The sequence below is a fragment of the Hyalella azteca genome, unplaced genomic scaffold (assembly GCF_000764305.2).
Source record: "Hyalella azteca isolate HAZT.00-mixed unplaced genomic scaffold, Hazt_2.0.2 contig2564, whole genome shotgun sequence".
NCBI classification, from domain to species: Eukaryota; Metazoa; Arthropoda; class Malacostraca; order Amphipoda; family Hyalellidae; genus Hyalella; species Hyalella azteca.
The window spans coordinates 1-15,816 of NW_025932834.1; the positions used below are offsets into that span (position 1 = coordinate 1).

At 36.4% G+C, this 15,816-nt stretch overlaps 1 protein-coding gene across 1 annotated transcript; it reads left to right on the top strand.

Moving 5' to 3' along the window:
- Window positions 1–1,260: 1,260 nt before the first annotated feature.
- Window positions 1,261–13,033, top strand: LOC108666846 (acidic leucine-rich nuclear phosphoprotein 32 family member A). The gene is made up of 7 exons (XM_018153780.2): window positions 1,261–1,400; window positions 2,791–2,904; window positions 3,287–3,436; window positions 4,215–4,356; window positions 5,262–5,446; window positions 5,952–6,066; window positions 7,507–13,033. The coding sequence occupies exons 1-7, from the start codon at window positions 1,353–1,355 to the stop codon at window positions 7,557–7,559; spliced, it is 807 nt and encodes a 268-aa protein (XP_018009269.1). The 5' UTR covers window positions 1,261–1,352; the 3' UTR covers window positions 7,560–13,033.
- The last annotated feature ends 2,783 nt before the right edge of the window (window positions 13,034–15,816 follow it).

A 15,816-nucleotide genomic window follows, 5' to 3' on the forward strand; every position in this document is an offset into this window, starting at 1 on the left:
GGTTTTCCCCTTCTATGGGTATGGGAGCACTTGGCAGACCACCTCTTCACTGACACATAAATCCACAAAGTTATGTGAGGAATAGTTGTCGCATTCACGGTCTCTTCGCTGGAGCATAAACCTCAAGTTTATGGTAGGAAGAGTTTAGCCAATCAGAAGGAAACAGTGGAGTACTGGTCAGTCAGCGCAGCAGTGACGTAAGAATGACGTCGACGAGTGTGGCAGCTTCAGCTAACACGGGCCAGGTCTTTCCACCCTTGCCAGCTATTATCAGCGGGCCTATAACACTCGCCACGCTCCCAAACGCTAGCTAGGCAAAACGAATACTATAACGTTAGGAAACCACTGTCACTCTAACAGAACACTGATTAAACACTTGTCTCATATCTTAGGGCCGTAGCCCACTTCTAGAATGTGGAGGACTCTGTGGGAGATCAGTAAAACGTGGTAAAGGGAACAGTGAAAATTATGAAAATTAATTAATTAATTAGCATATGTTCAGTCTTAAAATGCCTAGCAAATTACGGAGCAGGCAATAAGTCCAGCAGCTATCTCAATCAATCGTCAGTTATGGAAAGAGCGGGTTCCAAAGGCCGGATCCCTTGTGAATCAAGTCACGAAAAGTTCAAGAATCGGCAACAGGCCATGGGCCTATGTCTTCAACGCCGACACTTCTATTCTATAGTTCAACCCTGAGAATATCTTTCCTGACTCGCAGCTCGCTTTTTCTCCCGGTTGCCACTACCGTTTTCGTTTTAGCATCGGGGTAAAAAAACTATTTAAAAGCTGTTTATGAAATTGAATTCTTCCTGTTTCAGATCCAAAAAGCATCTGAATGCTTCATATCTACATTAAGATAGGCGAAGAACCAGTAGCTTTAGCCTGCACTCGCCACTTGATTTTCTCACAGATGAGTCATAGTGCAAGACCTTCAACATCAAGTCTAATACGAAGTTATGCTAATTAGAACGATGTTCCTAGTGAACAATATGCATTCTCGATAATGTTCAAATGGTTATTGGCCATCTGTGGTCAGATGTCTCCTGCCTCTTAAATGCATTTAAGGAATCCACTGATGACCAAGGGCTTCATTTACTGATTTAGGCATTCTATCATGATTGATGCATTGATTATGTAAATGATGAGTCAATGAGTTCAAACATACCATAGTGCGCAGTTATGTAAACGAAGACCAACTCCATTCTTTGGGGTAACGTTTTCTATTTTAGGGTAACTTTCTTGTAATCCTAGTGTGAATGAGAACGCCGAGGACGCGATTCACAAGAACTAACGAAGTTTCTCAGTGTTGTTGCTGGGCTGATTGATGTGTTAGATTGCTAAGAGTCACCGAAATGGAAAAACGTATCGAACTCGAGAGACGTGGGAGAAGCCCTTCTAAAGTAAGTAAAAAAAGAATGTCAATCTATTTTTACTCTGAATTTAAATATTGATTTTCGAGAAGAGAAGTGTGATTTAAGGCTAAATAAAAGATTTGAATTGATCGTTAGGACTTAGTAGTTAGTAGTGATTTCCCAACGCTTCCGGCAGCTTTCCTTGGCAGACGCATGTCGCACGTAAAATTTGAAATTATTCATAGAAATGATCACATCAGTTACAGTAACTATTCTTGGGTAAGAATCGAACAAATTTACGGCCACCTTTCTCGCCGTTTAGGTTTTCGATCGATATTACAGAACGTTATTTACAAAAAAAAAAAAATGGTGAATCGTTTCTCTCTGACCTAAGAGTAAGTTGCATCATTGCTTGCATGCCCGTGAGTCGTGATGATCCAGATCACAAGTCCTGAAGCTACCTAACTCAGCCCAAGGTTTTTGCAAACATTCTACCTACTAGGTACCTAGTACTTGTAAAACCATTAATGAGACATAAATAAATAGCCTATTCGAATAATATTTTAGTCTTTGCATCTTACAAAATTCTTATTATTCTGGGACAATTTTTTTCTAATTAAAGACCACACAAGGGATGAAACTGAAAGCTATGTTGTTGAATTTATGTAGTATCATACAGGCCTGATGTGTGATTTTTTTGTTTGTTTGAAATACTTTTACTTTCTATTAAGTTTATAGTTCAAAAATCACTTGGCTTGGAGTTGGAGCCATTGGTCATCGGAATTAGCTATTTAATTCTAAAATGTATATAATTTATTTAGTGAGAAAATTTTACAATTCTTGGAGATCTGATTTACTATTAATATTTTAAATTAAATTGTGCAGTGCAGTTAATTTCTAAAAATTGAATTATTTTTCTAGATAAGATTTTCTTCTACTATTTGTTACTCAGCAAAGCTAATTTTGCCATTTTGCAGTTAGGCCTACCTATATTATTATTGGTAGGAAAGTGGGTTTTGGCTAAAAAATTTATTTATGTATTTTTTAAAATGAAGGCACAATTCTTGAATTAAACTCAGTTTGTTAGGGTGGTAAGAAATAACCCTGTGATTTAATAGTTCAGTCAACAATTTATAGCAATAAAAATCCAGATGTCAATAATGTATGTTTGTATATATTTGTTAGATCTATATTATCAATTCCAAATTTTAACCAGTAAGATTTATGTTATGTAAATTATTTAATATTTGTTAAAAAATCATGAGTACCTTACCAGCCGCAAAATTTCAAATTGAACCAAAATCTGTGCTTGTGAAGCTGTGAAGTTTTTGCAAAAAGTTAACCATTTATGAGCTTTACCTGGAATATCATAGACAAGCATTACTGAACAATTTATTAATAAATTAAGCGAAGTTAATCAATTCTATCAATATTACAGATTGAAGAGCTCAACTTGGACAACTGCAAGAGTGCATCAGTGATTGGTCTCTCAGAAGAATGGTCAAGCCTGCAGAGTCTCAGTCTCATCAATGTTGGTCTCACATCTCTCAAAGTAAGTTCAATTGCAACTTATAATATCAATATATATAATATATATATATATATATAAGATACTTGCCATATATCCTGAATATATTTGTTCCGTGTTTTGCAGAAATAGAACTCCTTCTTTAGTACCACTGTCACCTAATTTGGTTAATAACAATTTGGTTAATTTTATATTATTAAATATATTTTTTACTCGATTTTATTGTATATCAGTTTTTAATCCTGTGTTTGTGAAGTCTTGAATCACATATCATTGTTAGTGTCCAGTATTTGTTTGATTTGCAAATTAAATTGCATTAAAAATTAAATCTAAATGACAGTGAAACATTCTACCACAATATTCCCCATGCTTAGGGTTATAGCAACTAAATATTGGTTATTTTCAGTCATTTCCAGCCCTGGATTCACTGAAGAAGCTGGAGCTCTCTGACAATTGGATCAGTGGAGGCTTAGAAGCTCTCACATGCCTTCCCAAACTCAAGTACCTCAACCTCTCTGGCAATAAAATTACCAACATTGACACCCTCAAACCCCTAGTGAGTTAACTGTCATGGTATTTATTACTGCTAAGGTTAATCTTAATCAAGCTCTTGTGCAATAAATTACAACATTGACACCCTCAAACCCCTAGTGAGTTCACTGTCATGGTATTTATTACTGCTGAGGGTTATCAGAATCAAGCTCTTGTGCAATAAAATTGCCAACATTGACACCCTCAAACCCCTAGTGAGTTGACTGCCATGGTATTTATCACTGCTGAGGTTAATCAGAATCAACCTCTTGTGCAATAAATTGCCAACATTGACACCCTCAAACCCCTAGTGAGTTGACTGCCTTGGTCTTATTACTGCTGAGGGTAATCAGAATCAAGCTCTTGTGCAATAACATTACCAACATTGACACCCTTAAACCCCTAGTGAGTTTACCAGCTTATTTTATCACAGCAAAAATTTGATAAATTATTGTTGCAAAATATATTTTACTGCACAAGATTTTAGTCAGCTTTCAACTTGAAATACCATTTATACCTAAGAATGCTTTAAATTAAAGCATAGATGTGCACTAAATTATTTACTTGGCATGTGTTTTGGTATGAATTTATTGGTGTGAGAAAATTCATATTTCTTTCAATTAGAAAAATAATGCCAATGCAAACAATTGCACAAATTTCTAGTATGTTTCTCATAACTAGTTGACCAAAGAGATAGAATTGTAACAGCCCTAATGACATCTTTCAGTTTGCCTTAATGATATTATTGCAATTAACTCTAAATTTCTTGCCTATTGTGGTATAATATTTTTCAACTCCAACAGAAAAGCATCAGCTCTCTGGTTACACTAGACCTCTTCAACTGCGATGTCGTCAATGTAGAGGACTACAGAAATAAAGTTTTTGACCTGATCCCCTCACTCGTATACCTCGATGGCTTTGACAGAGAGGGAAATGAATTAGATGGTAAGTATTGCATGCGTCATCAGATGCACCCAAGTATATTGCATGTGTCATCAGATGCACGCAAGTATATTACATGCATCATCAGATGCACGCAAGTATTGCCTGTGTCATCCAATGTATTCAAATATTGTATACCTACATCACCAGATGCATGCAAGTATTGTATGCATCATCAGTGCGCGCAAGTATTGTACGTGTCATCTGATTCTCAGCTTGAGCCTTATACGTGATGGGTGGGTTGCCGGCATCAGAAACCTGGCCATGAGGAGCAGTTTTCTTAGCATCCGCAAATGCATTAAAATTGCTGGTAGTTTCTTTAGGCCAGTGAAGCCAGTTGGGAAAAAGCTGCCTACTAAACACTGCTTACCAATTTCATGACAAAACATCCATCTTTGCACCATGGCACATCAGAAATCTTTGTGTTAGCGATCCCAGGGCTTTTGTCTTATAGGAACCTACTCCAAGTATTTATATCCTTAGTCTGCCTAAATCTCAAGTTGGTCATGAATTTAAAAGCAAAGAAAGCACTTCTTTGTGTGGTAACTGGAATAATTTTTTTTTATTATTACTTCAATATACCTCTTTATTTGTGGTATATGTTCATAAACGTATAAGTAAATTTAAAAGAAAACACATTGTAAGTCTGTTCGTATTAAATGTTTTTAAAATCTGTGAATGTTTTTTTTTTTGTAATAGCAGGTTCGTCACCGTCATGATTCAGCTTTCATATTAATGTTTTTTCAACTAAAAAATATTAAATTTGTCCTGAGTAAATGCTTTTTATTACTTATTAAGCTATGCTACTTATGCTGTTTGTTAATTCTACTTTTGTTTGTGCGAGCAAATGATGCATTTATAATGTTAATTAAATTTTGTTAACAATATCAATTATTTTATGAAATCAGATGAAGATGACGAAGATGACACAGCAGCGAATGTACGAGAAGATGGCGACGAAGAAGGAGAAGAGCTTGATGAAGAAGAGGACGTTGATGACGAGGATGAAGAAGATGATGATGAAGAGGATGAGGAGGGAGACGATGATGAAGAGTTCGTGCCTCTCGATGCCATCTACAAGAATTATGACCCAGTGCGTGGACGTTTTTTATGATGATCTTTTCATGTACTTATTCATTCATACATTCATTTACAGCATAAATAAATTTACGTTGTAATTTACATTTACTTAGTTTTTGTCTACTTGGTTACCTTGTACGAATAATGTATGAAGTTTTTACTTATTCACTTACTTATTCTCGTAATATTTAATTCCGTCCATTACCTCCACCTCACCAGCGTATTTCATTTACTTCTGTTGTCAGTTTTTTATCTATACATTTAGCTTGCACGATTAACGTCTATAGTGTTTATTCATTTAAATCTTTCTTCTTGGCAAATGACTTTAAAATAACATTCAATCATTAGTTCAACGTCAGATATCAGGTGGGCAGTGTTCATTCATTTACTTATGTTGCCTTTTCCTATTCATCCTCCTGTGAAATGAAGTCAAAACATCATTAAATAAGTTACCTCAACATCAATATAATTTAAACATAAAATAGGCACACGTTGTTAATTCTGCTTGCATTACTCAGGAGGGTGATAGGGACTATGAAGCTGTTGAGGACGGCGAGGACGAAGACGTTCTGGATGAAGAAGAAGATGATGATAATCCTGCAGACGCAACCACCAACAGCAACGACCTTGAAGGTTTGTAATTCACTTTGTGAACCATAGCAGGAATTTGTTTTCTGTTAATTCCAGAGCATTGTGAGGGGAGCCTTCAGTGCTCCAATACACTTCTTCAACAACACTGCCGGAATTCCGTCGGGTCCTGGCGCTTAATTTGGTGATTAAGCCATCATGAGATTTGTTGAACTGGTTCAAAAACGTTGGTACGAATGTTTGCAGGCAGTGGTAACTGGTAAGTAGTAGTATGCCGTTGGAATTACGTAGTCTGTTATGTTGGTAAGTAAACTTGGAGGTAGTGGTAAGTTATGCGCTTGTATCACACTTTAGTACATCTGTCCACAGTCACGCTGCATTTTTAAGTAATTTTCTAAGGGTTAAATGATAGTGATTCCCTTCAGGCCAAAAATTCCATGCATTGAGCTCATTGTGTGTAGCAGCGCTTTGAATGTAAATTGCTCGGTATTGATGTGTCCCTAGGAAAATTTCTTCTCAAAGGTTTAGGATTTCACCCCCTTTGAATTTTTTTTACAAGTTATGATCATTTGCTAAAAATTAGATCTAACAGGTTATATTTATAGGTGCCTCAAGAGCCCTATAGTTTTGTTATTTGCCTCGTGAAAAGTTTCAAATTGAATAAATAGCTAATTTTGAGACCTGATAAATTGATAATTTCTCTTCCAGAAACGCTGCTATTATCAATTTTTGTTTATTTGTGTTTTACTGACTACATTTATAAAACATTAATGCTTGTCTAACTTTTATTTTAATAGATATGGTGGTCCAAACTTAGCACGAAGGGCAGTTATGGATATAGGGAAACTTAAGTAAATGCACCATGTCAGCAGCCAATTTTGCTCTTTCGAACTTAACTATCAGTTAGCAGTGTTGTTGTTAGGTATTCTGGTACTGCAGAATCTATCAAGGCAGATAACTATCAAACTAAATCATTTGTTCACTGAGGTAGCAAGCGTGTGCCGATTTGTCAGGACGTGATGTAGTTGACAGGTTACCAGTATTGTTATCCTCCCTTGCTGATGGCAGCATCAAGTTCCTTTAATTCACGAAGTTGGATTTTGTGACAGGTGATACAAAAGAGCATAAAGTGTTCATGAACAACTGCAATAATGGCACTGTGAATCTCTTGATGTAGGAATGTGTTGCGACGCCATAACTGCCACTACCAGAAAGTTCAGCGATGCATGTCCTCGCTTGTGCTTGATAAAAAAATTATGCTGATGCTTGCTTTGGTTGCCATGAAGACATTAAATGATATAAGTCCTGCTGTCTTATGCTATAACTATTTCTTATGGGCTTTTGTCAGTTCCCGAAATTTTCATTTTCGAACGTTTTAGGGATGCAGAAAGGATTAAGGGATCTTTCACAGTATGCCACTCTTTCTAAAATAGGTTATATTTCATTGTTTATTCCCCAATGAAACTAACATATATTTCCCCACAGGTGGGGGAGGTCGAGGCAAGAAACGCAAGCATGAAGGGGAGGAAGACCAATAACCTCCCCAGCGCATTCCCCCTCCTCGCTGGAACCCATTTCCCTATCCCATCTTATTTTATTTTGTTTAAAAACATAGTAGCAACATCATGGCGCTGCACTGTTTCTTAAACAGACGTCGCAAGCAGAATCTTTTCATTATTTGTTAAATGGAAAATCCATCGTTTTTTAATAACGATGCAACCACCGATGAAGAACAAGAATAATGCATAGATTTATTTGCTTGCTGGTTCTGTAGCCCCTGTTGAAATTAGGAACTTGTCTGGGTAGATCTTTGCCATGTGTTAAATGACTGCTCTCATTTTTCTGTGTGTAAATGTCTATTTTACCAACGCCCTTCATGTGAGAGAAAAGCAGCACTGGAATAAATATTATTGAAGGCGATATTAGTGGTTATGGCGATGCAAATGTTGCATGGTCATTGATATTTATTGCGAGCCGGATAGGATTTTTCTCTATATTCAAGCAGCAGAGCTGAAATATCTCTAGCCTTTAAGTTAGCGACTTCAGTAGATGTCTTTGTTGAGTTAGAGTTGGCACATGAAGATTCATTTTATGCCTGACTGAGCATTGAATTACTGAATAACATTGAATAAATGAACTCCCATTCTTCGCGTAATGTTTTTCATCTTTCTTTGTTTTCTTTGTATGCTGGCGTTTATGTGCTTGTCAGCATAACTTATCATCATTCTTTATAATGGAATTCTTCTGCCGTGAAGTCTATAAATCTCAGGCTTTCATATTTTGTTATTTTATTATTTTTGTATGTTTTAATGCGTAAAATCCCAATTCCCGAAACTCTGTGGGCAATTTTAGTTTCATTATTTTGTATCTCGGCGAACTAGAGAACTAAAACCTGACCACAACACTACCACTTACCGCCCCAATCAGATCTACTTTAACTACTTAGACTCGACTATAGTAACTACTATTCCTCGAGAACGCTTTTAACTTCCAGTCATAATGCATGCTTCATATTAAATTAAAGACGATACGTTTGTTCATTTTCTAAGCTTTGCAGTATTTTTACGTGTTTCAAATAATTTTTATGTGTCTGATCTCACTCATTCCGCCAGTGTCTTGTGGCATCGCTATCTAAACAATTCGAATTTCGTTAGATTTAAAGTAGGTCTCCGTGTACCCAGATTCTGGTTATAGGGGAAACTGCATTAAATTTTATGGAAGTCATAAGCTTTCATGATTTGGGCTTTGATCAAGCTCGGCATCATGCTAACAGGTTCAACATAACGTAACGAAAACTGGAATAATTCTAGTAAGACATTAATAATGAAAATCGGTAACTTCTGATGAATATTACACGAGTTCAGTGGTTGACAGAATTTTGTTTATTTTTTATTTTTTTTTATTTTTCATTGTTTTTGCTGTGCATCAAGTCCCGAAAATTCTCGACATGAAGAGACTTACTGGTCTTTCTACTTGTCCAGTATCGCCGTGTATGATTAGTATTTTTACTTACAGCTTTTCTTTTAGTTTAAGTTTACTTTTAATATATTAGTTATTCTATGTCATTGCCATTGATAGTGTTCGTTCCGTTTATAATTCAAGATTTTCATTTTCCATTATCACGTTTTTGCTGGTTTCATTAGAGTTTCTCCAAGTTCTTTTCCTTAACTGGCATTTTCTAACTAATTTTCCTCATCGAATGCATTCACGTATTATTGAGTATTCATGCATTTATATATGCCCCCACGAATGATGTTTCTTCATGAATAACTTGTTCTATTATATTGAAAATAGATGCGTTGAAACTACATGGAGGTTTAAGGCGTGTGTTGTCTTTGTTTTTATGTGCTATCTTGCAAATTTCATTTAAAGACAAACTTTTTTTCTTTGTAAATCGTTATTTACATCCCAAAGCTTTGAGGAATTTAGAACTAAGAGTTTCGTCATCCGAAGCGTTCGGGTATTGTCAACTGAACTCAAATTCCTAATCGCATCCTGAGGGAATTGGGGCCAATTTCCAGTGGCATCCTGTGAGGATTGGGCCCATTTCCAGTGGCATCGTGTGAGAATTGGGCCAATTTCCAGTGGCATCCTGTGAGGATTGGGCCCATTTCTAATCGCATCCTGAGCGAATTGGGGCCATTTCCAGTGGCATCCTGTGAGGATTGGGCCCATTTCCAGTGGCATCCTGTGTGGATTGGGCCCATTTCCAATCTTTTTCAGTGAGACTCTAAACTAAGCTGTTGCCCATTCACATTTTGGTTTCGTAAATGAAGATGAATAAATTTGTATGACATTCACTAGACGTATTTTTTTGCGAGAGTACTTATGTTCTCTCTGTATAAGCCACGACATTTGTTACGTTACTTGGATGAAATTTTTCAGACAAAGACCGACACAATTGGCTTGGCGATGACACCATTGTCGATAAAAACGCACTGGTTCCCAACCTAGACGTAACGCTTCTAGTTCCACGAAATATTTTCTAAATTTAATTGTAAAATATTGTTCTAAATCTATTTAATGACGTTCTTGTACTTAATCAATGAGAAACTTGTATTAAATAATAGTATTATTAGATATGATCGGTGGACGACGATGTAAGGTTGGGAACCAGCGCTGCTGTCCTTCCTGTGGCGAGTACAAATTAAGAGAACTCACTCAACAAAATGAATGAGACTTTGTCCAAATACCGATGCATCTTTTGCCCCTTGCTTGGGTCATACTAACGCATTTTAGCCCAGTCAAAAGAACGTATCAGGGCCAAGTCTGCTCTATGCTTGTGCTGTAAGAGTGCGTCAATATTTGGATAATCAGACTCGTTCATTTTTTTGAGTGCTGATCGTTTATGATGGTAGTCGCACTGCTGAACTGACGCTCTGTGTGCTTGTGCCTGTATGCCTGCGCCTGTATGCCTGCGCCTGTTTGTCTGCGCCTGTGTGTCTGCGCCTGTGTGTCTGCGCCTGTGTGTTTGCGCCTGTGTGTCTGCGCCTGTGTGCCTGGGTTTGCCTGTTAAAAGGTTATTTAGGGAAAAAAATTATTTTCGAAAGGTTATTTTAGAACGTAGGCTCAGGTTTTTTTCCGCGACTATCGAAAGCGCCGTCACATTCAGAAAAAGTGAGACAATGTCTAAACAGCGATGAACTTTTTGCATTGGTGTATGTCGTGCTGACCCTGCAAAATTTCGTACCAGTGGCACGTCCTCCTTGTGCTCGTGTTACGGGTTTAATTGAAAGTGTCACTATATGGACAAATGCCCCAGTAATGTTTCTTCGTATGGTAAAGTTTAGGTGAACTGCCGTGAAGCTGAACACCAAATGTAATCGTTTCATGCTTAAAATTTCATTTTTTGCTGTAAGTTTGATTTACTTTGCCTTCAGCTAGAGCTTCAGAACATTAGCTGCATTAGTCCAACAATTTATTTTAGATTTTTGCAATGCAATATTTTTCAGGTTAAAACATTTACTCGATTTAAATTACGATTCACTCAATTTAATTATAAATACCAAAAAGTGATATAGTTCAGTTTCAACAACGTATCTGCACTGCAGCAGAAGCAGTTCACCGCTTTTATGACGAAAAACGATTATCAAGCATTGATGTTTTTGATAAACTTGTATTCAGAACTAGTTCTGCATCTCACTCCAATTTTTGTACTCAAAATTTTTTGCAGTAAAAGAGTTCACGCTAACTTGAAAATTCATAATGTTCGAGTTCAATATTTTTATAAATGTATTCGATGAAATTAGGCTTAGTTTATGGTATGGTGAGCATAAGCTAAGATTGAAAAGCTTTATAAGCTGAACATGAATGGCTAAGGATTGCCGCATATTTAAATGCTTCAGAAATGACGTGATCGTTTTATGTTCAAGTCATCCGAAACTTTAATTCCATTGTAAAAGCAAAAATATTATTGCATCTTCTCCAGGGTATTTTAGAAGATCACACTAGAGCAAAGTGAATAGCTATTTTGACAGAGTCTTGCTCATTTCTCTGAGTGTAGCGTCTTGCGACGTCCGAACAATTGTTGTGGTGGAGTTCACTCCAAATTGACGAGAGTTTCTGTTCAGTTTTCTGGGATTTTAATTTTATAATTTGCTTTGAAGCGCTTCCTTTGTAACGTGTACGCTACTGCTGTTCATCTGTGCACTCACGAAAATGAGTAAGATTTTGTCTAAATAACTGTGCATTTTTTCCTTTGTGTGCATCATCCTGACTCAGTTCTGCTCGGCATTATGCCGTATTAGTGCTACGCGCAGAAGTCCACTATTTGGATAATATGACTTATTTTTCTGGGTGTAACGTGTGCTTCACAAGCTACAGCAAAGAGCCGTGCGGTTAACGTATAGCGGAGGTTACAACAAAATTTTTTGTTCTTCATATCTTGCGTGAAGTTATGATCTGAAACTAATTAGCAGAAGAGATTATGCTGACATTTTCGAAAGGTTGTGGTATAACAGTGCATGCCTAATGACATTGAGGGTTTTATATTAAGATTGAGGTCTATTTTTGAATTTTTAATTTCGTTTATTTGTACTCGGAGAAAAAAGTTTAGCTGACGGTCTTATAAACGAACTCTAGTTTGCAGTCCACTGGTAATTTGATAAACTTTTCATTTTTTTCTGTTTTACCGGTAAATGGTTAATAGTGAAAAGTCTTTCAAACTTCTGTTTTTGTACGTATTTTATTCTGCTTTAGATTGAGATAAATTTGGCAACGCGTTGTTGCTTTTCCAAGTCTTATTTGGCTGTCGGTTCTCGATGGCACTAGCCTGTGGACATATATTTTTCATTGGAAACGGTGGACTTTAAAATTTAAATTAAAGTGTTCCCTCAGGTTTCGCTTCTTTCCTCACCTGTGTTTTAGTCCTGATCATAATGTATTCCAATTCGATTTAATTTCTGTTTTCGTTAGCGCTTTGAGCTCGCCAAAAAACTTTCAAGCTAACGAATTAGTTACGTTCTTTTTGATACCGTTCGTAAAAATTCATGAAGTTTGGTGTTAATGCTATGCTTTATTTTATATGTCTTTTTTTAACGTCTTAGTTTCCTTATCCGCACGCATTTCACAATATTATTATAACTTTTTTTTTTTTGACTCGCCATTTAGGCTTTTTGGTCTAAGTGTTTGGGCTTTTGGTCTAATTTTTGTTGATAACGCTGAAGCTATGATGAAATTCTTAGCATTCATACGTTTTCTCCGAAATTTTATTGTTCGTACATTCAGTGGATTGCATCACTGAATCAACCACGCATTGCCTGCCTTTATTTCATCTTTTTTATGTTATCGACTTGTCGCCTTTTCACTAATTTTACTGAAAACCAGAAGTGTGTTGCATGGATTATATTTTTTATATTTCTTTCATTACATCACGTAAAAATATCTCGAAGGAATAACATGTGAGTTTGTTCATGAGGACGTGGATGCCGTGAGTGTGTATCATCGTGTCTATGTCAGAGCGCTCGACTACAATGGTAGGTTAAGGTTTGTAAAATATAGCCCATTCGACTGATTCGTTCGTTTATATTTACCTTCCTAATAATTAATAAATATTTATTCTTATTCAATTATTTCTAATGCATTCACACGTTGAAACTCCAATCAGTGTCCATGCGTTCTCTAAACGTATGCACAGGGCGCGGGGATGTTGAAAATTGTTCGTTAACGATTTGGTGTCCATTTATTGTGGATGATCTGCTCAGAGGGCGTTTATTTTAAGATGAGTTACAGTGAAGCGTTCGTGTATTAAATAGAAACATTTAAAATAGCATAATTTGGCAAACATTACAGTTTGGGAAAACTAATAACGAACAAAGAGTGATGATCCCGCGATAAAGCGCGTTCTCATCGATACATGTAACGTCAAAAATGGTCGGCTTGCAGTCTGCCTGTGCGATTCCAAGAGCAGAACAAGAGGTGGACTAGTTACCGGTTCTGCTTAGGATGAGCTTGAAAATTGGGAGGTAATGGAGGCCTAATCTCACATTCTGACCAATTGATATTTATCTGACGGGGTTTTTCGTTAGGCCCTTTCTTTGCGAGAGCTGTTACGATCACCAATCACATGAAGGCTTCAATAAGTCAAAATTGTAACAAAACAGAAGTTATTACTCATCCTAACTCATTTACATGAGCTTCATCAACCGCTGTAAATGCTTATTATATCAATGATCAGGTAACCTGAATTACCATCATTAGGCAGAAGGTTATAGACACCTTCAACTTGACCGGAAAACCCCCAAGTTATAACAGATTATTTCCGTTCACTCTTATAACAACTCGACGGCATTTAACAGCGTAGCCGCAGTTACAATTACACGTAACAAATTACTGCAGTAATTCTACTGTGCTATTTTGCTCCACGCTCCACTTGGGGGTTAAACCTGGCGTTTAAAACCGCAGCGTCTGCGTACCTCTTGACCCCGATATTAGTTAACTTGACCCCGATATTAGGTAACGGTCACGCGGGGGTGGAGGGGGCGACCGCCAAACCCGGCGTCTGCGGTTGTACGGCACAGCGTTTCCGCTTTCCAGCACTCGCGATATATCATATTCTAAACGCTTAAATCTTCCAGCACTCGCGATAATTTGTATCCTAAACGCGTAAACTTTCCAGCACTCGCAATACTTTGTATCCTAAACGCGTAAACTTTCCAGCACTCGCAATACTTTGTATTCTAACGCGTAAATCTTCCAACACTCGCGATACTTCGTATCGTACACGTGTAAATCTTCCAGCAATCGCAGTACTTTGATACCGGAACGCGCTCAAGCTTTTCAGCTCTCGAATAATTTTTTTGTTTCAATATTACACGAATAATTAAATATTAAAAAAAGTCCTTGTGACCTAATATTTTCATGCAATTAATATCTCCATGTCGTTATATCCTCTCGATATGCAAACTCTGTCGTGCAGTTTATTGCAGCATAGTTCTTAATTAATTACAAAGCGTAGCAACAAAATACAGCAATCGTCGGATTTTTGGACCGCAATTTATTCGATGCTAAAAATTCCTGTAATCTAAATACATTGCATAGAAAAATCATAGCACAAAGTTCTGCAAGCTCTTTTTTATTGTCAAAAAAGCCAGTCAAAGAAATTAACATGGAAATAAAAGCTAAAATGTTCATTCACTTCATCCCTGCAACCGTTAAAAACAAACGATCACCAATGACGAGAAAAATGCCCTAAGTCTTATTTGAATCATTAATGCCAGTCAAATAATGCCAGTATTAATCTGCATTATTATTAATCAGTATTATTATTATTATTATTATTAATTAAATAATGCCAGTAGTAATAACCATTATTTCAAAAATGATTTTCGGTGCATTTCTTTTAAATAAGTTTAATATTAGTTATTAAATAACATTTAAAAACGAATAATGTTGATGCAGAAAAGCTAAAGGTTTTGGGCTCACGCCCCGAAGCTAACGATTAATGCCATTTAACAAAATTAGCAGGTTTAAAAATTTGCGTACTTAGGAAGATTACAATGAGACTAAAGTTGCCGACTTTTAGCCGGTGAGTGTCGATTTCGAATTGAATTCCGTGTAAACGAAACGTCAAATAAATTCCATAATTCGAAGCCAAATATCAAGGCAATTTTTTTAGATATAATCCGAGAATTATCAGTCACACCAAATGAGCATATGAATGGAAAATAATTCATTATTCAGAGGAGTTATAGTCTCAGAACAGTTGAGCAAGTTATAGTTTTAATTATGAGTGATTTACTTATTCAATCATTCAAATAATTCACCAAAAACCATCAATGACGAACAATAATCGGTCAATACAATAGACAAACAATCCTCATTATAAGAAATTAAAAAAAACATGTAATCATTCAATAACGAGTGATGAATTATACATAACATACGTCGAATTATTTGATACAAAGCTGTTATTTTTCAAAGTCAGTTCACAATTTCACAATAACTGAGAAAAAAATAAACGATGAGTTTAGGCCAAATAGCCAAGTGAAAAATTGACACCAACGTTTCCCACGATTAATATATGTCATAAAATACATTTCGATTACCTGGACTCAGATAAATGTATGGCTCATATTGTCCAAATAATGACACTCTCTCATCCCTACACGAACAGACATTGCACTGATGCGGGTCAATCGGGTACCAGTAAAAAGTGCATCGTAGTTTGGAAAATGCCCCTCTTATTTCTCTGAATGTGACTTCATTATATTCACAATCATTCAAAGCATCCCATGTCGGATTGCCGTCACCATGTTAAAAATATTATTTAGAATTTAATGATTGTTAATGCACAAA

Coding starts and splice junctions, on each gene's coding strand:
- LOC108666846 (XM_018153780.2), top strand. CDS start 1,353: ATGGAAAAACGTATCGAACTCGAGAGACGTGGGAGAAGCCCTTCTAAA. Junction 3,437..4,214: donor TTGACACCCTCAAACCCCTA/GTGAGTTAACTG, acceptor CAACTCCAACAG/AAAAGCATCAGCTCTCTGGT. Junction 4,357..5,261: donor AGAGGGAAATGAATTAGATG/GTAAGTATTGCA, acceptor TTATGAAATCAG/ATGAAGATGACGAAGATGAC.